Source organism: Phragmites australis, chromosome 18 (genome assembly GCF_958298935.1).
Source record: "Phragmites australis chromosome 18, lpPhrAust1.1, whole genome shotgun sequence".
NCBI classification, from domain to species: Eukaryota; Viridiplantae; Streptophyta; class Magnoliopsida; order Poales; family Poaceae; genus Phragmites; species Phragmites australis.
This window is the reverse complement of record NC_084938.1, coordinates 22,862,019-22,888,559: the sequence shown is the minus strand read 5'-3', so window position 1 is coordinate 22,888,559 and position 26,541 is coordinate 22,862,019. Positions and strand designations below refer to the sequence as shown.

At 43.2% G+C, this 26,541-nt stretch overlaps 1 protein-coding gene across 1 annotated transcript; it reads left to right on the top strand.

Moving 5' to 3' along the window:
• The first annotated feature begins 16,046 nt into the window (after positions 1-16,046).
• Positions 16,047-18,036, top strand: LOC133899036 (alpha carbonic anhydrase 7-like). The gene is made up of 7 exons (XM_062339935.1): positions 16,047-16,211; positions 16,307-16,524; positions 16,728-16,834; positions 16,926-17,028; positions 17,137-17,304; positions 17,500-17,553; positions 17,719-18,036. Exons 1-7 carry the CDS (start codon positions 16,109-16,111, stop codon positions 17,803-17,805), a joined length of 840 nt encoding a protein of 279 aa, XP_062195919.1. The 5' UTR covers positions 16,047-16,108; the 3' UTR covers positions 17,806-18,036.
• The last annotated feature ends 8,505 nt before the right edge of the window (positions 18,037-26,541 follow it).

Sequence of the window (26,541 nt, the reverse complement as noted above, 5' to 3'; positions counted from 1 at the left end):
GCTTCAAGGGGAAGTGGGTTAAATATTGGGGGTGTCGATTGTGGTGGACCACATTTGCACAATAGACAAACTTGAACCCAACCACAGAAACATAACACAATCCTTTGTTGCCAATATGATGTACACCAACATTGTGAAAAACCTAAACTACAAACCAGGGTCCATATATCAGAGCAATTGAGGAATGCAAGTGCACTATCAGCTACAACAAGACATGGAGCGTGAAGAGGAAGGCGATTGAGATGAGATTCGGGACCTACAAAGCATCATACGACAATCTTCTATGCTTACTGCAAACCATTGCTTAAAGGAACCTAGGGATGTATTACGACTTCGATACGTACCCATTCATGTCAGAACCTGGTAAGTGTGTCTTGAAGTGAAGCTTTTTTCCCTTAGGACCATGTATCAAAGCTTTTAAGCATTATCATCCCATCCTCTGCATCGATGACACTTTCCTTTCCAGCATATACAACGGTCAGATTCTGACTACTAGAAGGGTTGATGGGAAGAACCAAGTGCTATAATTGGACTTTGCATTTGTGGAGAGTGAGAATACCAGCAATTGGTATTGGTTCATGTACCATGTGAAGATGATAATTGTGGGTCCAGAGATGCTCAAGGTTATTCAGGATCTAGAGAACAGTACAGATGATGGCATGATGAGTCATATGTGGCCAGATCTACAGAGTAGGTGGTGTATGTAGCATTTGGGTGCAAATTTCTTCTAACAATTCAACAACAAGAGCCTCATGAACATGCAGTCAGAACCAGCAATGGAAGCTTGATGTGTTGTGGAAGTCACTAGATGAGTTGATGAAGAAGCAAATACATGATCTTGCACAGAGGCCGATGAGGGTACTGGAGGACGAATCAGTAGCTCTTGAGTCCCTCCAACGGACAATGCAATTGGCATACCACAGAGGATCGGGTCACCTACCAGGTTATTTAGTGAGTGGATTGAGAATGAGCTGAAGAAAAAGTGGGCTCTGCTCTACAACACAAATAAGGCTACATACGACATTATTACTACAAATTTAACAGATGTGTATAACTAGGTGATGAAAGATGTGAGAGGCGTAAAGCTAGTCGGGATTGTAGAGTTGATATTTCAAGAAACATGCAAGTATTTCAGAGACAGTTATGCATTAGCTTAGCCAGTGCTAAATGATGTTTGTCTGATTTATGGGACAAAAATCACTAAGCACAAGGAAGACAAGATGGAGAAGGCAAAGATGCACCGAGTGAAGACCATGAGAACTGCACAACACATATATGAAGTTATTTTCAAGGAAAAAATGAGGAGGGCAAATGTGAGAGAGTTATCCAAGAGTGCACCAACCTCGATAATAGGTGCATTTGTAGCTCCTACATGACATGCTCACAAGTGATTACTGCACGTGCTGTGACGGGTACGATGAATCAAATGTACATCTTGGATTAAATAAGGAAGCTCTCTTCAACACCTAGAGTCATGAAGTATATGGTTTCGAGAATTATGGTTCTTTCACGAAGGATCCTAGATCGGATTGTGTGTTCATTCTTGATCCCGAGAAGATGAAGCAGAAGAAGGGACGTCACAAAATGATGAGAATCCATAATGACATGGATGAAGCAGAAGTAAGTCATCACGTGAAATGGTGCAATAAGTGCAATAAAATAGGGCACACTTACAAGAAATGCACCGTTGGTGTGCCATGTGCCAATCCCGCTGAATCAGGTCCTTTTGGCTCAGCTACAGATGGGAGATGTCCATGTGCTCATCGATCATCAGCTTCGATGACTCATTGAGTTCCATTCATGTTGTAATTCATGATGTGATGAATATTCGTGTTTGTAACATTGTATTTTGCTATTGTAGTAGTGAGACTGTTATTATGTTTGAGGTTGTAATATGCTAAGTTATGATTGTTATTTTCGGTGAGTATGTTGTATCATGTGGAGTATATGTATGGGACTACGTTAACATATTCGTGTAAGCATTGAATCATTTAATTTCTCATGCCATATGTTGCACTCTTACTTGTTACTTTGTATTTATTTTGCTTAACAAAGTGTAAATAACTTGTAAACTTGTAGGTATGGCGCACCTGAAGCTACTTAATCCTCAGCTTGATGTGAGGCACCATTCATACCTCACCGTTATGTAGGCTGAGGAGCTCCCAATACTATGACCCCGTATGCCGGGTGAGCTTATGAGGATTGGTGCTTGGTGGATCCTGATGTTTCTATCATTCAATGTAATATTGTCTATGTCTTGTTCTCGCAATCATTACTACAGAATAGGCCTTATATGACACCAGCAGTGATAACTGTATCACTATCGCCTAGAAAAAAATCGGCAGTGATAATAACTTATCACTACTGGCTCATATCAAAAACTATCAGTGATAGTATCACTGCCGATTATTAATACGAACCGGCAGCAAAGGTTGGACCAGACCCAAATTTCAATGGACTCTAGTTTTGGTTCGTTTCGTCGCGTCCAGCTCGATCTCTCTCTCTCTCTCTCTCTTTCTCTCTCTCTCTCTCTCTCATCTCTTTCACTCCGGCCACACCCCATCCCTAATTTTTCTAAGTCCAAGCCCCTCTCGGTCCTCACCTCTCTCTCTCTCTCTCTCTCTCTCTCTCTCTATATATATATATATATATATATATATATATATATATCCAACCGGCCTCCACACATTGCCCCTCCAGATCCCGATCCCGATCCCCACCAGCTCCGCCTAGCGCACATCTACCTCCATCATCTCGGCTTCCGTGATAACCACGCACTCGCGCTAGCTCCAGGACACTATCCGCGGAGGCAACAGGAGCGTGGCATACTGCACACGGATCGAGGCCTGCTACTGCGGAGGAGTGAGAGGAGGAGGTGAGAAGGAGTGGCAGCGGTGCAGCACGTATGCGAAGAGCTGAGGATGGTGAAGCGGACAAAGAGCTTGAGTAGGTAGGAGCAGTCGAAGGTGACGGTGATGGTGGCAGGTGCGGAGGCGAGGGACTTGAGCGGGCTCCCCTACCGCTTCGTGGTGGACCGATGTTGCAAGACGGCCGCGAGGTACTCGAGGATGCCGGTGCCCATGCGCTGCACCAGCTTCTTCTTTGGCTCCACCTACCGGGGACGATGCGGGGAAAAGTGAGGGGAGGCGTGAGGAAGGGGAGCAGCGACAGTGGAGTCCCTGGCATCGGTGGTGGTAGCTGAGCCAGCTCGAAATTGAGCCAGCATATTTCCTTTTTTGTGTTTTAGAAGGGGCAACATTGTCAGCTTGGGATCCGACATAGTCGTTCGACTTTCACCGCCAGTTCCAAAATCGGTAGTGATGAGGGGTTTGGAACCGGCAATGATTGATGGTTCTATAGTAGTGAATGCTTCACTAAATGTATTTTATTTGTAGGTTGCGTGCTGCTGGGCTTCTTCCACGGTGATGGATGGTGGAGGTGGCCTTTTCGGACATAGCCTTTTCACACCTAGCCTTTTAAGAAGTAGGCTTTTTCAGAAGTAGACTTTTCAGATGTAGGCTTTTCAGAAGTAGCCTTTTTAGTTGATAAAACCACTCCTTACAACAGAATCAATTGCTTTCCCGGGTTCATTTTCTATGGATGTAGTTCATAAACCAGCACGAAACTACCATATAAATGGAAGATATATTGGCCACATATAGAACCAACCCACGAGCCTCAACCTCCTCAACTCCAACAAAAATAGTGTTCGATCATTTTCCCAAGAAATACTTGTCGGATGTTATGCCTGATGGTGTCGAAGTGCCCATGTGCTAGTGTAGAGACCTTTGTAGGGTGATGAAGTTCATTGAATTCTCCAACACATATGGCAGGAGGTTCTTCATGTGGCACAACTATAACTATGATCCACCCCAGAGAAGCACCCATGTTGGATACCACCACGAGGTAAATATACAAGCTACTCTAACTCCAACTGAAATTTACCACTTAATATTTTGGTCTCCGTTGCAGTCTTCATCACCACAATGTGACTTCAAACAATGGCTGGATACTAAGGAGTCACAAACTAATGTGTTCCTCCTACACACTTAGCACTAGGTCGCTTGGAAACACTTCCATGATGAGAGCAGGGAGGCTAAGCACAAACGCATTCAGGAGGAGCATCAGAAGATAAGGGATGAACGTAACCGCATTATGGAGGAGGCCTGTGAGGTGGAGAGGGAGAGAAGACACTAGAGGGCATGTTGGGTGCATGGGGCAAGACTGAAAGCGGTGAGCAAAGGAAAGTACATATGTTGCACTCAGTAGACTTGATATTATAATCATTATCTAAGGGATGTTAGGTTTAAAGGTGGTACATGGATATGTTAGAATGATCATGTACCATACATGCCATCGTGTATGTCGCAACTTCCATTAAAATCAATGTGTTCAAGCTTACTTTTCCGTAAATTTTGAATATCACAAATATCTCAAAAACATCGAATGACAATGGATTTTACAATACTTCGACGACAATGAATGGCAGCGCACGAATGATGCTTCAAAAAACTAAACGATTGTCACCTAAAAACCCTAAATTCAACGGGTAACATCTTGCTAATGCTATCTGATTGGGCGACATCAATGTGTCACTCAACACCTTCTGCGCTAGCATAGCGGTTTGCCACGTTGGTCTACCACATCAAGGTATCACCTATTGAATGGGGTCGCTCATCCGACGAGCGACAGTAGCCTATTTTTGCTATTTTAAAAATAGACATGTAATTTTGCAAATTATATATATATATATTTGAGTCGGAGTAGCCCCGCAAAGGCCATGTGCCCATATCAAGCACTATTGCGATTGAGCGTCGAACAAGCACAACCTAGCTTTTCACGGCCCAACATAGACTCTGTTTAGTTCAGCTAAAATTTATGGGTTTTTTTGAAAAACTGTTTATCTGAAAAGCTACTTATGACTTCCGAGAAAAGCGGTTAGCTTATATACTTAATTTTTAGCTTCTCAGTATACCAGCTTTTCAGAAAAATCATCATCAGCAAACTTATCAGTGTTCATTTAAAAAACTGTTTATCAGAAAAACCATAAGCCAATAAATAAATCAAATGTTTGTTTTAATTTCTAGCTTCTAGAATTAAGCAGCTGCCAAACAGGAGATAGACGGCGGTGCGCGACGCTATCGAAGCTACACCACCGGCCTATCGATCGTGACTGTCAGTCGGAGAAGAGGCCAGTTAAATATTCCGTTGATGAAGAGTCGAGAAGACGATGGTGCGCAATTCGTGTAATCGTACGACGCTTACGTATGACTTTTTCCGGCCACCTAATCCAGACATACAAGGTTGTCCAATGTATATGAAGTAAACGGCTGTTACTAATAATGTATGAGCAGTACAAATTACACCATTGATTGGTATTCTTGTACTAGGTGTGAGGCACAAGTTGGACCCAGCACAGAGTGAAGGGGTCGAAGTTGACTTATCCGGTTATCCCCGTTACGAAATAATAAACTGTCCTAATCATAATAACCAAGTGGAGTACATTATTTTCTAAATAATAACCAACTACATGGACCCGCTGGCTAAAGTCAATGTACGACTCCCACTTATTATCCGTCCATGTTATAGAATAAAAATATAGAGTGATGTTATAGAATAAAAAAATATAGAGTGGAGAATCGGACAAGTCATTGAGCCATCCTAAATCATGTTCAGTTGTAATAGTGTTGTGTATACTTTTGACTGAAATTTGTGTACCATGTTTGCCTACAGGTGTTGCTTCGGTCAGATATGACTGAGCTACAGGTACGTTCATCACTTCATCTTGAACAGTTAGAAACTTGAAATTAATATTGTTGCGACCGGTTGCTTATACATTGACAGGCGACCGGGATATTTTAGAGCTATCATGAAATGTATGATCAGTTTTGTTATTGCAATATTAGTCCTTTAAATTCTGTTCTAAGCAGTCTTCCCTCGAGGTGTCCTGAAGAAAGTGGATTATAAAAAAACATCAATAAAAAAACATCATAAACACGGGAAGACTGCTTAGAACAGAATTTAAAGGACTAATATGCCCCCAGATGATATCATCTTCCCTTTCCAACAGCTCAATTTACATTCGAATCTTTCCTCACCCCCCTTCCAATCGCTATTTTGTAACTTTCTGTAATGCATTGTGATACCAAGATATTTAAATGAGGTGTACCAATATCACACCCAAATAACTGTGCATATTGTTCTTCACATTCCTTTTCTTCTCCATAACAAAACAACTCACTCTTATGAAAATTTATTTTCAACCCCGAGAGTTGTTCGAAAACACATAAAAGAAGTTTCATATTCTTTGCCTATTCTATATTATGGTCCATAAATATGATAGTGTCATCTGCGTATTGCAGAATTGACAGTCCATCATCTACCAAATGTGGAACCACTCCTGTTATTTGTGAAAGTGCATCTAGCCCCTATGTGTGGTTTTGGTAATTAATGACAATACCTATGGACTAACAATGGTGTTGAGTTTGTTAGTAGGTTGTTCCATAGGTGATCCATGAATGAGAGATACGCATAAGCTCTAAGTGAATGGGGAGAATGAAAATGCATCAAGATGAATGAGCTCTAGGTGATGCTCGGGTAAGTGATGACAATTCTTATGGACTAACAATAATATTGAGAATTGCTATTAGGTTATTCCATAGGAGATGCATAAATGATGAAGCATGAATTCTTTGAGAAATGTCATGAATTCAAAGAATTGCATCAAAAGTCATGGAGATTTTAGTGATGCTCATAAGAAGAAGAAGAAGCTCAATAAGATTAGCAATAAGCTTTAAGGCTAAGTTACTTGTAGAGATCAAATAACTAAAGGTACGCTTGTCAATAGAGTTTTATGGACTAACCCGTGTGCTATGTGTTTAAGAATGAGTGGGGTTATGTTCTATATGAAGATTGACAATATGCATGAAGGCTAATAAGTTACTTGTGGAGATCAAGTAACTTAAGGTATAAATGTTATCATTTAGGTTTTATGGACTAACCCATGTGCTTTGTGCCTGAGAGTGAGTTGGGGTTAGGATCCATAAGAAGGCATAAGTTGAATTGAAATCATATATGCCAAGAGTGAAGAACAAGAGTGGACTCCATATTTGATAAAATGAATTTCTTGAAGATGTCGAATACAAAATGGTTTTCTATAGCAAGACGGTGAAGGGTAAGCAAGACTCGGCTGCGATGGACCATCCGGTGGTGAAGAGCAAGCAAATTACTTGGCGTCGAAGGACCAAGACGATGGTGAAGAGCGAGTGAAGCTTTGCACCAATGGACTGTGCAAGGCCATGAGAAGCTATGAGTGATTCGCATAAATCACATGAGGAATCAAGAATAGATGGAGTGAATATTTTATGAAAGTTGGCAACCCTCAAAGGTTTGAAAGTAAGAAGCGGTACTTGAAAGTTTTCAAATACTCAAAGTGGTTCAAACGAGTTTTATCTTTGAATTTGAGTATAGGTATGCCGCACTATTAAGAGGGATGCAACATGAGCTAATTGTCGCGTCTCAGTGCTCAAGAGTTCCCAACCAAACCCAAAGTGAGAGTTTCTTGTTAAGAGTCCGAAACGGAAAGTTGGAAGTGTTCAAAATGGGTTTTGGAGTGTTCCTAGTTTGATCCTATGTGTTTTAGGTCATAAATTCAGTTGGAATGTGTAGCCCTCTGAATAAGCTTTCTATAGAGTCCAAAATCGTCAAAATCGGACTCTGGGATCAAAAGTTATCGCCGTTTTTCGAAGGTCAGCTGTGCTGTACTCAGAGACTCCGGTGAAGACCGGATTCTCCGGTACCTGGAGTGGCCGGAGACTCCGGTGTAGGCCGGATACTCCAGTAAAGTCCAGAAAAGAGCCTAACGACTAGTTTTTTGAAGTTGGCTATTTATACCCCTCTCACCCCATCCTTTGGGGCTGCTGCAAGGGCACGAAAAGAACATCCTCTAGAGCCAAAAGAACCTCTCCCACTCAATTCTAGTGTGTGATTTGAGAAGAAAAGTGAGTTGGGTTGAGAGATTGAAAGATTGAGTGCAAGTGAGCTAAATCCATTCTTGAGCACTCGAGTTCATCGGCAAGAAGTTCGATTGCGTTTGTTACTCTTGGAGGTGAAGCCTCCTAGCCGGCTAGGTGTTGCCCGGTGAGCTCCCGCACGTGTGGTGTGCTGCGAGAAAGTTTGTGAAGGTCGATCTCGCCTCCAAAATGGAAGAGATAAAGCTAGTGGATCGAGGAAAGCGGTTGAAAGAGACCCGGCTCGTTGGAGCTTCCTCAACGGAGACGTAGGATTCACGGTGGTGAATCCGAACTTCGGGAAACAAATTTTGTGTCTCCCCTTTGTTCCTCTACTTTTGAATTCTTGCTCAAATCTTTATGCATATTGTTCGATCTACTTGTTTGTGTGTATTTGAGTGTAGGTTCTCTATGGATCTACTTGGAATCATCTCCGGAAACACACGACATCACTTGGTTTGAGCTAGAAAACTCTACCCATCCTTTATATTCAGTTTCGGGCTCAGTTCTGTATAGAATCCGGAGAATCTGGACTTTACCGGAGATTTCGGACCTGTACAACCCGGAGGCTCCGGTCTTCACCGCAGTATCCGGTGAACAGTAATTTCAAGCATATGAACAATGTTTTCAGCCTTTTTTCAATTTAAGTTTTATTGCATATCTCTTGCTAGATTAGAGTAATTTTTGTCACCTTAGGATTATAATTTCCACACTTATTTAGGGTGATTGTGCACTAGTTCAGCCTAGCATATTTAGGTTTTTCACTTATGAAAAACCTGTTAGTTTATATTCCGCTGCAAGTTTAGAACAATGGTAAAAGGGGACGAATTTTTGTAAAATCACCTATTCACCCCCCTCTAGGCGACATCATTGTCCTTTCAATTTGGTCATCATTTTTGGATCCTGATTTTAATACTACAAGCATATTTGCTACAATATTAAAAAGAATAGAGGAAAGATGATCTTCTTGTCTTAGTCCTTTATTCGTTTGAAAATAGGGGTCAACCTCATCATTTATCTTAATGCCGACATGTCTCCCAGAAACAAAATTTTAGATCCACGTACACCATTGTGTCGAGAAACCCTTTATTCATAAAGATTATTGTAGAAAGGACCATTTAACCTTATCGTAGGCTTTCTCAAAGTCAATCTTCAAGATTATGCTATTTTGCTTCTTTCTGTGCAATTCATGGATGATTTCATGTAAAATTATTACACCCTCCATTATGTTTCGACCAATCATAAAAATGGTCTATGTGGGCCTTATCACTTTTTCCACAATTGTACTTATTCTGTTTGTGCTAACTTTGGTGAATATCTTAAAGCTGACATTTAGTAGACAAATATGATGGTACTCTTGAATTTTCAGCGCTTAGGTCTGATGGTACTATAAAAAAAAATATCAGACTTGGTTTGTGACCAAGGGTTATACTCATAAAGAAGGCGAAAATGTCTTTGATACTTATTCACCTATAGCTAGACTGACCATGATGAGAGGTCTACTTTCCTTGGCTGCCTTGCATGATCTTCTCATTTATCAGATGGACATTAAGATAACTTTTTTTAATGAAGGGTTGAATGTGGAAATTTATATAGATCAGTCTTATAGGTTTGTAGTAGAATGTCATGTGGACAAGGTATATAAGCTATTGAAATCCTTATATGGTCTTAAACAAGCTATTAAGCAATGGAATTGCAAGTTTGATAGAAGTTTAACATCTGCATGCTTTGTAGTTAATGAAGATGATAGCTGTGTGTATTATCGCAATGGTGGGATGGGGAGTTATTCTATGCATGTATGCTGATGACATATTGATTTTTGAGACAAATCTTGATGTGATCAATGATGTCAAGTCTTATTTGTCTTAGAATTTTGATATGAAAGATCTGGGAGAGACTTATGTGATCTTAAACATCAAGTTGATCAAGGGTGAGAATGTGATTACATTATTGTAATCTCATTATGTGGAAAAAGTCTTGAGCAGCTTTGGCTACGTGGATAACAAGATCTCTCCAACACCTTATGATTATAGCTTAATATTGTGAAAGAATAAAAGAATTGTTGGGATTAATTGAGATACTTACATATTACTTAGATCACTCATATGCCTAAATAGCTCTACAAGGTCTGGTATTTCATTTGTTGTAAGCAAATTAAGCCTATTTACTTCTAACCTGGGTGATAATCATTGACATGCACTTGAGCGAGTAATACGGTACTTGCTAGGTACTATGAATTATGGACTTCACTATTTTAGATACCCACCAACACTGGAGGGTTATATTGATTCAAACTGGATATCCGATGTTGATAAGATTAAGGCCATAAGTGGATATATATTCACTCTTGGCGGTGTTGTTGTCTCATAAATGCCTTGCGAATAGACTATACTGACAAGATCAACTATGGAAGTAAAACTCATAGATTTATATACAACCATTATTGAGGAAGAATAGTTGCGTGAATTCTTTATGGATTTACCAGTGGTTGAAAAATCGATACATGCTATCTTTATAAACTGTGATAATCAAACGGTTATTGTCAAAGTGAGTAGTTCTAAAGACTATAAAATCCTCAAAACATGTAAAAAGACGATTGAAATCTATTAGAAAACTGAGAAACTCCAGAGCGATAGCCTTGGAATATATCTATATAGCTAAGAACATGGCATATCTATTTATAAATGAGTTATTACGGAATGTGATAGATAATGTATCAAAAAAGATGTGTATGAGACACATATGAGTTATACTATAGTGGTAACCCAACTTATATGATCGAGGACCACGTGAATTAGAACCCGAGAAGAACAAGTTATTAGATAACTGAAGGAAAGTACCACATGACCCACTCCACTGAAGATGCAATACTCTCGAAATATGTAAGAAATGTTGGCTATTGCATTAATATATTCTGATGGTTGTAACTACCGAAGATGTTATAGATATTCTTGAAAGAACATAACTACATGAGCCTAATTATTAGTCAGAATATATGAGACTTGTATGAACTCTAAGCTCATGAAGAGATCAATGAATGTAACTTATATGCTCTATTTGAGGGGTAGTTTACTGGTAACTAAATATCAATTACGATTTTAAGTAAAACCCGTTTGCATAAAAACTGGAATTCAAAGTATAGTCTATTGTCTAAGTTATGAATGATTGTGCTTTGAGTTCTAGTGGATGTTCAACTCCAACAGTATCAACGTTGGGCGTCAAAAACAAATCTTTTATTGAGCTCAAGCCATACATAGTAGTTGGTGACCAGGTAATTGATGTCGGCTCTCCTCCCAAATGATGGTGCCCCTTACCTAAAGTAAGATGATACAGCGTGTGCTCTTACCATGTCTCAGAAGGCCGAGTACATTCATGTACCTAAACTCGTATTCATGTTCTGATGTTCCAAAGCAGCCGTATCGCAACCGCAATAGGCGGCTGCGTGTGGTCAGCCAAAAGGTATGGCGTCACTTGCCGTCTTGTCACGATCTTCCATTTCTAAATCCCAGCGTTGGGACACGCTGATTCTGCCGGGAAGAACAACGTGAAGCTCGCAATCTTGCGTGAGGTCAAACAGGATGAGCACAGGCAGGAGAGGAAGACGACTTCTAGCAGCGCGCGTGTGATCTGATGAAGGAACCTCGTGTTGAAGACAGGATCAGTTCAAGCCTCAAGGAGCAGGTATCGTGTGTCCAATCCAACTTTTCCAGCTCGATTGATCAGTACAACGGAAAGAGATGCGCCTCTCTGACTCTATAAGCACAGTGTTGCATACCAAACGTCTTCCATGAATTTACGTACTATGTGACGATGCAGAGACTAAAGGAATATTTGGTTATATATTAGACGTGCTAAGTTTTTTTAATGGGTGTTTGATTCAACATTATAATTATAATTCATAACTTTCTTATTCTTTTGTCTCACATGTTATAAATTCATTTTTTCGCTAAACTTTGTCACAAGTGTGATAACCATTTTCTTCGCTATATTTTTATAAAAGTCACATTTTATTTAATCTTAGTTGTAGGGAGTTAGACACCAATCAAACTGATCCTAACAAGTAGACGCCATAAAAGTTTACTTCTGCCGCGTACTTCGTACTTGTCCGTAGCAGGTTTGAAGCGTTCCAAGCTCCAACCTGACATTCTGACACCGTCTCATGAAAATAATCCTACCCCGTATATACGCCATGAAGAAATTCAGTCCCGAATATAGCCTACGAGCGGACCAACATGGCGTAGCACGAAGCAGAGTCCAGTTGCCTGAAACTCTGCAAAATTCATCACCAAAAGAACACGAACACTCAATCCGAAATTGTCAATTGCTCGATTGCTCGCCATAATGTCTGAAAATGCGACGAATAATCTTCGAGTACGCAGAAAAACTGTGTATCATTGCGTTAATCGGAGAAAAGAACGCCGAGTACATGTACCAAATCTCCTAAAGTATTCATGTGCAAAAGCAGCAGCCGTACCATGCATCGGGCAACCTTTGGCTATGTGGATAACAAGATCTCTCCAACACCTTATGATTATAGCTTAATATTGTGAAAGAATAAAAGAATTGTTAGGATTAATTGAGATACTTACATATTACTTAGATCACTCATGTGCCTAAATAGCTCTACAAGGTCTGGTATTTCATTTGTTGTAAGTAAATTAAGCCTATTTACTTCTAACCTGGATGATAATCATTGACATGCACTTGAGCGAGTAATACGGTACTTACTAGGTACTATGAATTATGGACTTCACTATTTTGGATACCCACCAATACTGGAGGGTTATATTGATTCAAACTGGATATTCGATGTTGATAAGATTAAGACCATAAGTGGATATATATTCACTCTTGGCGGTGTTGTTGTCTCATAAATGCCTTGCGAATAGACTATACTGACAAGATCAATTATGGAAGTAAAACTCATAGATTTATATACAACCATTATTGAGGAAGAATGGTTGCGTGAATTCTTTATGGATTTACCCGTGGTTGAAAAATCGATACATGCTATCTTTATAAACTGTGATAATCAAATGGTTATTGTCAAAGTGAGTAGTTCTAAAGACTATAAAATCCTCAAAACATGTAAAGAGACGATTGAAATCTATTAGAAAACTGAGAAACTCCAGAGTGATAGCCTTGGAATATATCTAGATAGCTAAGAACATGGCATATCTATTTATAAATGAGTTATTACGGAATGTGATAGATAATGTATCAAAAAAGATGTGTATGAGACACATATGAGTTATACTATAGTGGTAACCCAACTTATATGATCGAGGACCACGTGAATTAGAACCCGAGAAGAACAAGTTATTAGATAATTGAAGGAAAGTACCACATGACCTACTCCACTGAAGATGCAATACTCTCGGAATATGTAAGAAATATTGGTTATTGTATTAATATATTCTGATGGTTGTAACTACCAAAGATGTTATGGATATTCTTGAAAGAACATAACTACATGAGCCTAATTATTAGTCAGAATATATGAGACTTGTATGAACTCTAAGCTCATGAAGAGATCAATGAATGTAACTTATATGCTCTATTTGAGGGGTAGTCTACTGGTAACTAAATATCAATTATGATTTTAAGTAAAACCTGTTTATATAAAAACTAGAATTCAAAGTATAGTCTATTGTCTAAGTTATGAATGATTGTGCTTTGAGTTCTAGTGGATGTTTAACTCCAACAGTATCAACGTTGGGCGTCAAAAACAAATCTTTTATTGAGCTCAAGCCATACATAGTAGTTGGTGACCAGGTAATTGATGTCGGCTCTCCTCCCAAATGATGGTGCCCCTTACCTAAAGTAAGATGATACAGCGTGTGCTCTTACCATGTCTCAGAAGGCCGAGTACATGCATGTACCTAAACTCGTATTCATGTTCTGATGTCCCAAAGCAGCCGTATCGCAACTGCAATAGGCGGCTGCGTGTGGTCAACCAAAAGATATGGTGTCACTTGCCGTCTTGTCACGATCTTCCATTTCTAAATCCCAGCGTTGGGACACGCTGATTCTGCCGGGAAGAACACCGTGAAGTTCGCAATCTTGCGTGAGATCAAACAGGATGAGCACAGGCAGGAGAGGAAGACGACTTCTAGCAGCGCGCGTGTGATCTGATGAAGGAACCTCGTGTTGAAGACAGGATCAATTCAAGCCTCAAGGTCAAGGAGCAGGTATGGTGTGTCCAATCCAACTTTTCCGGCTCGATTGATCAGTACAACGGAAAGAGATGCGCCTCTCTGACTCTATAAGCACAGTGTTGCATACCAAACGTCTTCCATGAATTTCCGTACTATGTGACGATGCAGGACAGACTAAAGGAATAGTATTTGGTTATATATTAGACGTGCTACGTATTTTTAACGTGTGTTTGATTTAACATTATAATTATAACTCATAACTTTCTTAATCTTTTGTCTCACATATCATAAATTTATTTTTTTCGCTAAACTTTGTCACGCTAGTCACATTTTATTTAATCTTAGTTGTAGGAAGTTAGACGCCAATCATACAGATCCTAACACGTAGACGCCATAAAAGTTTACTTCTGCCGCGTACTTCGTACTTGTCCGTAGCAGGTTTGAAGCGTTCCAAGCTCCAACCTGACATTCTGACACCGTCTCATGAAAATAATCCTACCCCGTACATACGCCATGAAGAAATTCAGTCCCGAATAGCCTACGAGCGGACCAACATGGCGTAGCACGAAGCGGAGTCCAGTTGTCTGAAACTCTGGAAAATTCAGACTTAATGTGACTAGAACACGAACACTCAATCCGAAATTGTCAATTGCTCGCCATAATGTCTGAAAATGCGACGAATAATCTTCGAGTACGCAGAAAAACTGCATACCATTGCGTTAATTGGAGAAAAGAACGCCGAGTACATGTACCAAATCTCCTAAAGTATTCATGTGCAAAAGCAGCAGCCGTACCATGCATCGGGCAACCTGTAATCCGCGCCTGCGTCTGCCGTGTGGAGGACAAAAGATGTGGTCACTTGTGGCAACCTCATATAGTCATATTCGTAGAGATAATTGTTCAGTTATAGTAATTAGGATGATATACAAGTCGTTCTGAGTATATACATATTGAATAGGATGATAAACAAGTAATTGCCACTTTCTTAAAATAGAAAAAAAATACCAAGAATTACAAAGCTTGCACATGTTTAGTTTCGCCGGAGTGAACCTTGTAACCAGACAGGTTGTTTAGACGAGTACAAGTCAACAAGAGAAGCTCTCACAGTACGTGTACCGCGCGTGTTGAACAAGAAACCTCGTGGCGGGAAGCAAGGACCGATTCAACGACCGGGCATGCACGGGTGATCGGTACAATGTGACTTCTTCGGCTCTCCATCCATCGTTCCAGCCATGGATCGAGCACACGAGCAGCGCTGCAACTCGACAACTTACCAAGTAGCCGTACTGTGCATGCATGGAGCCTACAACGTGCGTGTGTCCAGAACGTGCTCTGCTCAGACTTGGTGCAAGGCCATGGGCGGACCCAGCACTAAGCTAGCGGGGGCACAATACTCCTCCGTTCAAATTCTTGTTTTTAAACGATTTTAGTGGATCTAGTATTTTTTTTTATGAATTTGTAAAGGTACTTTTTTTAGATGAGTCCGTCCTTTGCAAGTCAGACCGTACTCCTACTTTCATACTTACTGACAATTGCGAAACATACTTATAGAAATGCTTGTCCGTGGCAGGTTGTCTCAAAAAATGTATCGAGACCATCTCCTTATGCACGTACGGTCCATCTCGACATTCATCTCTCTTATTTGATATCTATTTGTCTCTAATTTTCATCTATTTAATATATTTTTTCACTTAAATTTTTAATACGAATCTTAACGTAAATAAATAATTTGATAAAATATGTGATAGAATTTTAGTGTTCGGTTTGTTTGACGCATTCCATCCAAGCTGACACCTCTCCCGACTCCCCCCTTCCCCCCCCCCCCCCCCGGGTATATATGCCCCCACCATGCTGGCTACCTCTTCCTAGATCAGCTCAACGACCAAAGAAACCAGAGCGCACGGCACAAAGAACTACCCGCACGACGCCGCGCAGTACAACATGCGTCCAGCTTGCCACCTCCGCCGCGCCGTCTCGGCGCTCCTCGCGGCCGCCCTCCTGCTGTCCGCCGCGGTCCCGGCCGCCAGGGCGCAGGAAGAAACCGGTAACCTCGCCGGCCGCCGCCGCCGCCGTCCATGATCCCGCAGCGCATGACCTGTCCATCTTACTGAAACATGCGTTTGGTTTGGTGGGTTGCAGAGCACGAGGAGGAGTTCAGCTACGTCCGCGGCGACGAGAACGGGCCGGAGCACTGGGGCGCGATCAAGGCGGAGTGGGCGAACTGCAGCAGGGGGCGGATGCAGTCGCCCATCGACCTCTCCCACGAGCGCGTCAAGCTGGTGCGCTCCCTCGGCTACCTCAACCACGCCTACCGCGCCGCCGAGGCCTCCATCGTCAACCGCGGCCACGACATCATGGTACGTGACGCCGGCAGTTAGCAGCTAGCCACGAGCATTAACGACCTCTCCCCCCCTCTCTTAATCAGGGCATATTTAGTGCGAATAAATTCAGTAGCCAAGCGTTCGTAGGTGGTAGGATCGATGGCTCTGCTACTCTGGGTCTCTGGGTCTCCGACCGAGCTGAGCCTGACCGACCAACCGTGCGTGTGCTATGTGTGCAGGTGAGGTTCGAGGGCGACGCCGGGAGCCTGGTGATCAACGGCACGGCGTACTTCCTCAGGCAGCTGCACTGGCACTCGCCCACCGAACACACCGTCAACGGCCGCAGGTGAGCGTCAGACCAACGAGCGGCCAACTAATTAACCACGGCCGTAATGGACCCGATTGGCGTTGACACAATCGCATTCCCCAATGTGCAGGTACGACATGGAGCTGCACATGGTGCACGAGAGCGCGGAGATGAAGGCGGCGGTGATCGGCATCCTCTACGAGATCGGCAGACACGACGCGTTCCTGCACCAGGTAATAAGCCGCTTTGTTTGATCAGGCTAGCCAACGTGGGCTGCTTGGCCATTTCCAGCTAAATACTAACACCAAGAGGGAGGCGTCTGTGTGATTTGGTTCTTGCAGCTGGAGCCGTTCCTCAAGCGGATCGCGGACAAGCGGGACAGGGAGGAGCGGGTGGGCGTGGTGGACCCCCACGGCGTGCGCGGCTGGGCCAGCGTCTACTACCGCTACATGGGCTCCCTCACCGTGCCGCCCTGCACCGAGGGCGTCGTCTGGACCATCGTCAAGAGGGTAGGCTTGGCATTTTGGGTTTTTTTAAGTTTATTCAGAATTTCAGATCATTTGGTGATGACGCCGCCAACTTGGCTTAGAAAAAACGTCGTGATGTATGTTCTTTCGTGTGGTGTGTGTCCTGCCGGCTTGGGTTGGTGAGGATACTATAGCTAGTATTTTTCTTTTTCTGAAGTTTTCAAGTGTTTTCTGCAGGTTCGCACCGTGTCGGAGTACCAGCTGGAGCTTCTCAGGGAAGCCGTGCACGACGTAAGCCTCGGCAACTTGTTTCCACACTACGCCTGACGAAAATCTTTCAAAAGAAAAATTCAAGAAAGCAAAATATGGTTAAAGTCGAAAGCGATGTGAAACTGGTTTTGGTTTTTGTTGGCTTGACCAAATTTCGTCTCGCGTGTGGCTGTTTACCTGCTGCAGGATATGGAGAAGAACTCGAGGCCGCTTCAGGAGGTGAACAACAGAGACATCGGCATCTTCCGGCCGAGCCCACATAAACATTACTAGGGCAGGGTCCGTTTCCAGCAGCTCAGTGATGCATGGGCTGACGTGGAGACGCCAGTAGATCAGAATAATGTATATGGGTCAGTCACATTCGTTTGGCGCTTCGGTCTGAATGAAGTTTAATTTACACAGGAGATGGATGTTGTATGGTATAGATGAAGATTTTCTTTTTTGTAATTCTTTCCATTTCTGTGCCTTCTTTATACGAGTAAATAAAGCATACTTCATGTCCTAGTTGATTTTTTTTTTTAGAAAATGGAAACGGTTCATGCCCACGTTGATGATTGCATGTTCAGACAAACTGTCCATGTTGATGTGGGGAACCAATTTGATTATTGTTGAGTACTTAACAAATCCAATATGACTGTCCAACCGGCAGTATTTTTTAAAGAATAAAGAAATGCTAAGCCTTCGATTAGTTATTTTTAAGAACAGAGAAGTCACATACGAGTATAAGACCATTCAGCTGGGTTTGTCCTATGAAAATCAAGAAACGTTAGAGATTATAGTATTGTTGCGTAGTACGAACCAAGAACTGGAACAGCAAAATCCAGCTCCCACTGTCTTCTTATGAATAAAGGAATGGAAGGAATGGTAACCCATCAATCTACTCCAACAACCCATGACCTCTTCCTGATTCCCTCCTGCCCTATACATTTCCAAAATAATTTTGCACCCGAGGACTCAAGGACGTTGAAGATTCTGATGAGTAGGACAACCTCACAGCTGCTGTCCCTGATAAACACACAAGTTCAGACTTTCTAGCCATGTGCCTTGGACCAGTATATACTGTATAAATCAACTCCAGTTTGCGAAAAGCTACACAAAGGCATGCAGTGTAGCAGTCGTACTTTTCAGATCGGAGTAGCCGTTCTCATCTTTGAATGAACAGCAAAGACGCGCATGGCTTCGGAGCCTCAACTTTTTTAGTGGCTGTTGAATAAGGTCCTGTTTGTTTTAATTTTGGATTGTGGCTTTTAGCTTTTACAATCCGAAACTGAAACAAACAGATAGCTTTTGGTTATAGCTTTTTAAAATCTGCTGGTTGGATTGTGGGAATCTGAGAAGCTGATTTTTCTCAACTTTTGATAGATTGTGAAAGTCTATTTTACTAAACTGTCCATAATTTTTTTTAAAATCTACAACCTAAAAGCTTTTCATAATACAACTTTTTACGATCCAGCTTTTTACAATCCAACTTTTATAAGCTGTTTTTTAAAATCTCTAGCTGAAACAAAGAGACCCTAACGGTGACACTACTTCCTAGTACTAGAAAACAACAGCAAGTGTGAGTTACCGTTGACGAAGGAGAACGTGTGCTTCGGTGCGGTAGGTAGGAGGTTTGGACCTTGCGGAGTAAATTATTTTTTTATGCCATTCTAGCACATTTCTAAAAGTTAGTCACTCTAGACGTTGTGTCAAAATGCCAGCCATTCAAAAAAACTTGTTGGTTTGTCACTTAAATCCTTTTTTATGTCACGTGGTATTTTTTTTTACCCTGTTGACCTGGAAACTGGATGAAAATATCCTTTTTTCCCTCTCAATTCCTCTTCTTTCCACTTAGTCAAGCGCCGCCACTAGCCATGGCCAAGCTCTTCTACTCTGCCGCGTCACTCAGTTGTGCCCGTCACTGGCAGCTCTGCGACGATCAGTATCTTAGACCTCGGCTGCTCCGATCTACCCCATGCCGCCTTCACTTGCCAACAACAGGAGCTCCTCCGCCGATGGATCAAGAGAGGTGGCAGACGAATTTGGCATGCGGTGGCAGGTGGGCTGGGCGGGAGGTCATCATTGATATTGCTGGATTTGCAACTTTGAGGCCAAGATGCTAATGCTTGCTGAGAACGCCCCCCACATTGTGCGCCTCCACACCCTGGTCTCGTCCACACCATGAGGGGACACGAGCTCGATCTGGTAGCGACAGAGCTCGATTTGGGTGGCGTGAGATCAATCCAGTGGCGGCTCAATTTGGGTGGTGGCGAATCTCAATTTGGTCGGCGAGCTTGATTTGTCGGCCACCGTGGAGGTCGGGAGTGCAACTTGGAGCGACAAGCTGAGTAGAGATGGCAATGGGTGTAGACCCGTCGGGTAATAGCACCCCATACTCGTACCTGTATCAAAAACACAACTGCTACAATACCCATACCCGCACACGGGTATAATTTGTACCCATACCTATACCCGAGCGGGTTACCCACACTCGCTTCCACTGCCACCGACTGCACCGATGGGGTTCACACACTACCTGCGTCGGTAGTGATGGCCGCAACGGCCGTGTGCGATGCGCTCCCGTGTGGTCAGCGCCAAGTTCGAGTCAAGCACGCGCAATAGCTGGGAGGCTACACGGGGCGGCGATGGCTAGGAGGCCACATGAGGCAATGTTGGCATGGGCAGCGAGCCGAGTCGGTCGATGGAGGCTATGGCACTGGGTGAGCCAGCGATGGTTGACGGTTCGCACCTGCCACCTATGGGAGGTCGGGAGTGACATTGCGTCGCTGCTGCGCTGCGGCGCTGTCGTGATGGAATGCGGTGACCAGGCAAGGCTGCGAGGGGTGGGAGAGCGAAGACTAGGGACTTGGGGAATGGGGAGTCATGAGTCTAAGGGCGGCTGGGGCGACGGGGTTAGCCAGTTAGGGTTTTGTTGCATGAGTGGTGGGCCATTTGGGCCAAGCAAAATAGAAGGTGGGCTGGTGGCCTGGTGGGAAACCTCGAACCCATGGGTAAACGTATTCAGGTACTGCGAGAACATACCTGAACCCGCTCCACCTGATAGATGGGATTTTTACCCGCTAACAGATCCATGGGTACGTAAAATAGCCCATACCCAGTTCCTAATAGAGTAATTAACCATCGGGTAGCGGGTAACGAGTACCCATTGTCATCCCTACTCAATAGAGAAGAGGGAGATGCCAGGATGGGTCGGGTCTGCTGGCAGCGTGGTGTTGCTGTCGACAAGTGCACCGGGGAGTCATCACTCGGAGCATAGGACACGACAATTGTTGCTGTCTGTGGCGTTGGATGTGCTCCCTTCAGTCTTCCATGAGCAGCAGCTGCATCGCTTGACTCCATAACTACTACTATCGCGTGGCTCCACGTCATGTGGTGAGCTTTTGCTGCACGGTGACAACAACCGAAATCTGGCTAGAGACACGGTTGAAGGGAAGCGTGAACGTCTGGAGCTCGAAGAGCCAGGAGACGCCCGACTAGCCGTAGGGGTCGTCGTCTGTGTCCCTCCATGACATGAACGTGCTGCCAGGACCGTCAGACAACGCAAACTTGAGGATGGACAACGCCAAGCCATCTGTGTTCATTGCCGCCACGGATGCAGCCTCACATTGTCTGATGGCCCTGGTGGTGCGCTCGTGTTGCGTTCATTTCCACGTCGGCATAGGTAAATAAAAATAAAAATACCAAGTGACGGTAGAAAAAAGCTTAAAGTGGCAAAACGAGAGTATTTTTATAGGGTGTTGGTGGTATTTTGGGATCAACTCGGGTGAGTGTTATTTGGGAAGTTGCCATTTGGTAGAGTGATAAAAAAAAAAAACCCAAACCCAAGCTGGTGACGGTGAACGACCTCATTTACGCGGAAGTCTTTCTGGACTGAGAAGTAAAAAAAAAGGTCCGTGAAACCGGTCGCTTCTGCGGAATGGCATGGCCAGCGAAGACGAGTAAAAGCTAGAGAAGAGAAAGGCATTTTCAACTCGGTAAGACGGCAACTTCCTTTCCTCTCCGCTGCCCTTGTGTGGTGACTCTGTGTGTTATACTGTTATAGACTTGGACTTTTAGACTAGTGCTTGCTTCGGTGCTCGGTAGTGGCTGGCCACATGTCTTGTTGGCTACTGGTCAATAGAGACGGCAGAGGTGAGGGCGTGAGGCCATCAGGATCCGAGACGCACGAGTCTAGATCAGGTTTTTTTAAATCGGTAAATAAAAATTACCTGAAATATAAAATAAATATGATTTATTTGATAAAATTAAACTAAAATACTGGTAAATATAATGATTTTTCTAGCTGGTTCACCGGACCGATATTTTTTCTCTGGTCTAGACGCCTTTCTGGAACAGCAACCCGAACCTGGTATGCACGGTGTGAAACGCCTGGTACGGTGGTGATCAGCCGGTCGCCATTGTGAGTGAGGTTCGCGTAACATTCATTCCTGGTATGCGCGCGATTGATTGGTTGTCCTCTCTGCTCGAAGTGTGCCCACGTAAGAGTAAGAGATCCAGACTAGCAGCACCTATCAGATCAGGGCGGTATCTTAGAAATTGGACCCCCGATGTGAAATTCAAAATTAGACCTGATGTATAAAAAAATTACAAAAAATTTCTTCCATATATATTTCACATTTCATCAGTCTTACAACATTATAATTAAAAAAACATACAACTATCATCACTCTTTATACCGTTTTATGTGTGATATTAATGAAGAAAAAATGATTGAACAAAGTTGGGACGGTCAAAGAAAATGATTAAGATCTAAATCTAATAAGCCTTTTGGACTCTTGACGATTTATCACATAACAAAAATAAATTGAGACGATTGCACGAGTATCCTTTGGAAGGTTGCTGCATCTGTTCTATTTCGACATCTATGCAACAGAGTAGTATTGAATACAATAATGTACAAATAGACTACACAACAGGTCGCTAAGCTTATTTTGTTGTATCTAAAGAAGACTTATATTGTTAGCTCATTGATTTTATAGACGACAGATCTACATATCGAACTTGCTTAATAGTATTGGGATTCAAGACAGTATAATATCGGCACTCTCTGATCCGCTGACATGTGGCAAAAAGAGCACGAGACTGGTATATTCCAACTGCTATATTGTGCTCTACTCTAGGCCCATAATAGGAAGCTGCATGTCATGGACAGCCTATGGCCCAGGCACATCTTGCGATAGAGAAGGAGGCAGTGAACAGATGGATCTATCGTTCTGCGAGCATCTAAGCGGGATCGGAGACCCGATGCTGATCCGCGCATACAGAAGCTTCGATGATCTATGCTGGACAGAAAAGCAACCTATGTCAAAATGGTCCCTGCTTTTTTGGACATGTGCAGCTGCACCGCACACCCTTTCGGTACGGGCCTGATCAGATCGTGTGATACGGATTATTCTGTGCAAATTTGGAATTGTCTATGTCCACGGTGAGAAAGTAGTATGTAACAGACAGCAGTCGTGCCTGAAAATTCCTCGAAACTTTTTAAAAAGAACAGTCATGGTTGACAGGCCACGGCATGACCTAATGAAGCTAAGGACAGCTGATGATCGGACGTCCAAGTGTAATATTTTTAGCGCATTGCAACGCAAGATTTTTGATTCATCGCAGCAGCATTTCAACTCTTGCAGAACCTCCTGATAAGTACTTAGAAAAACATTCAGGACCTTCTGCAAGAGCTGACTCAGCATGCGTGGCAGCTTGGACGTTCTAACGTGGTGACAGCTGGGATAAAATCAGGTGGAAACCATTCGAGAAGGAATTATATCCAATATTGTTAATCTAGGGAGGTTCCGTAAATAATATTATAATTAGTAGATAAAAATCAGACTTGTATGATAGTTGAGGAGGCAAATCTGATTTTTCCTTAAAAAGTTGAAAATTTGAGATGGCTCCACGCACACTGGTGGGCTGTTTGGCTGAATAGGCCTAGAGGCGACCGAGTTGGCCGGTTGGTTTACAACTCTTCTTCTTTTTTATCCTTTTTCAAATTTACTTCAAACTCAAAATTTTAAAAACAACAAAAATTGAACAGTATTTCTCTCCTTCAGTTACCTAGGGCTGTTGTGTAACGAGGATACAGTCCAATTTGTGTCACAAACCAACCAAAAATAGACTTGTGGTTGCGTGGGACCAAGAGAAGCATGTCCTCCACTAGACCCATCCTTCCACATCTCCAACCCAACTTGCTTAATCACTGTATCTTGACCATCGTCGTTGCCGCCGATGTCACTAGCACCACCGATGCTTTCGTCGCCTCTTCTTCACCCTCGTCGTTTCCCTTGCTGCCTCTTCTTCACCCCTCCACCGCCCTCATCGATGCCGTAACCGTCTTTACTCCGCCCCTCCACCTTAGCTCGCCATTGCTACCTTCAGGCTTCAGCTCTTCTGCGCGACTCTGCCCATCTGCTGCACTCGTTGCTACCCCCTTCGTTACTTCTTGCATTCCAAGAAAGAAGACGGCCTTCGTCGATGCTGACTCACTGGAAATGTCAAATAGCATGACACATTGGAATGCACAAGAGAAGAAGGGCTTAGATTGATCAGAAGAGGCAGGGCAATTTCCTTCAAACCTCGCATCAGATCAACATGCTAGCACATACTATATACATTGGGGTCATTTTCTTCGTAATCTCTTCTCAAGACTACACATAATTACATGAAGAAGAACGAAAATTACATCACATAGATGGTCACCGATGCTAAAACTCAAAGGTGAGCAGCCATGGCCGCATGGCGGCAAGAAGGCTATATACATACAGTCACAAGCAAGGCCCGCAAGGCTCTCATGGTTCATACCTCCTACTACCAGCACTTGTCTGTATCCCCACGTGTGGTGGGGTCCACTGGAGCCGTTGCCCCAGTATGGGCAAGGGTGCCGCGGTCGTAGCGCGCACGGCTATCAGGGTCAAAGAGTGTGACGTACGTGTTGGAGGAATCATCATTAAGGACCACCAACATCCCCTTAGCCTTGGAAGTTCGGACCCAAAGACCACCAGGCTCCGACCCCCTTCGGGGCCTGGGCTTCGGGGCGGTCCCATAGGCTGTGCCCCAGAGGACCCGGAGCCTTCAAATCCTTCGAAAAGATCAACCAAGAGGGGCCTGCAGGCTGCCCCTCACGTGCAGTGAGGTGACCAGCATTTAATGCTTATGTAGTGGTGTCCTCCTGACACGATGGCGCAAGTGGTGGTCACGTGACACGATGGTGCAAATGGTGGGCACCTGACACGCTGGTGTAGTAAGGCACCGAAATAGATGACCCGCTACTATGACAACTGCCTTACTAGCCGTATGGATAATTACTAGGTTAACCCGCTCTTTGGTTGTACAGTATGAGACATATACCACTGCCTGTCTCCTATGGGCATGTTGGTATGTTCACACTCTGAATATCAGTATTAGTACAGACCCTTGGTCATGAAGCCAAGGAGAGAAAAAGATTGTAGGAACGAGATTGACGACTAAAGGGGGGGTGAATAGGCGCCTCAATAAATTTCTTGCGAAATCGATGACCTTCTCCTATGTGGATCACTCAATGCACCACAAAACTCAAGCAGAAGCAAAAATCGAGAGAAGTTTTAACAAGAGAAAATCGAGGCAACACGACTCCACGGATGGTATATGAACCATAGGTTCTACTTAAGATCAATCCATGTGTCTTAGAACTTGAAAGATCACAACTAGCAAAGAAACAAGAAAAGATGAACAATGGGGAACGAAACTCTCCAAGTTTATTATCTAGGGCAAAGGAATTCAAGACCCCATCAAATAAGCGTGTGTATGTGAATTTTATACTAGCAACAAGAAGAATGACCTCACAAGGTGCTGAAATTTCAGTCCAAAAACCAAAACGAAAATCAAAATTGGAAATCGAAAGACTTGCAAACTTACAAGGGAACCAATAGAGAGAAATTAGAAGGAGGTGAGCACAATAACATGAAGAAAAATAAACTTCATTGCAGTAGAAATCAACTCTATTTTAGGAAGATTACAAAGATTTTTTCTCACAAAGCTCCCACCTAATACATAAGCTAAGCACTACTCTTCCTATCCTCTAAAACCCTAACACTAGGCTCTCAAATGAGTGACAAAATAGGCTCAAGTAGCTGGTTCTACCTCTTCCATAGCCCTACCCCTCTATTTATAGACCAAGGAAACTTGATCCCCAAGTTTCCTATCTTTTTCCCAAAATACCTCTCTTTTGTAGTACACTTCTAACTACCACCGAGGGTATTTTAGTCAATTTTCTTTTTCATTCATCGAATGACTATGACGCCTTTACGACTTAGCTTCGTCTCAACGTAAGCTTCACGATGGTGCTATATACTCCTCCAGTCCTCCCACGGTTTTGAGGCCAAACAGCAAAACCCTAGCACACTTCTCAAAGTGTGACTAGCCGCCACTTGCTTCCACCTGAAGCAAGCACTCTGATGATGACGCGTGTCCTCCGTCTTGCGATCTTGACCGCCGGCAAGTCTCTCCCGCTCCCGATCCCTTGGGTTATCTTGTCACTTGTACCAGCATCCTCTTCACTTGACTTTGTCAATATGCCATCTTCATCTTCCGTTTCATGCTTTACTTGACTTTCATGTGTATAGCTAGGATCACCCTTGACTCCGCTTGACCCTTCTTAATCATCCGACACCAAGCACCCGCTTAGCCCTGATCACTCGCCGTCGACCGTCAAGTTGCATCCGTCACTTGCACACCTTGAAACAAGCAAACATATTTCTCCACACTCCAAAACATCTCCAGGTTAGCAAAAAATCAAAAATTTCAACTCGGAGTATATCCTGGAGAAAACATGAACACCGGATGTTTCGGTGTGTTCTGCTCCTGAACGTCGGACAATCCGGTGAGTGTAACGCTATCTGTTCCAGAAAAACTTTGCTCTTTGCAAGAAAAGGTCCGGTGATAGCTTCCGATGATCTCATGTCCATCATCAGATAATCCGGTGTGTGCCAATCCATCGAACCACCCTTCTGCAACCTCTCTGAAACAAAAGGTCTGGTG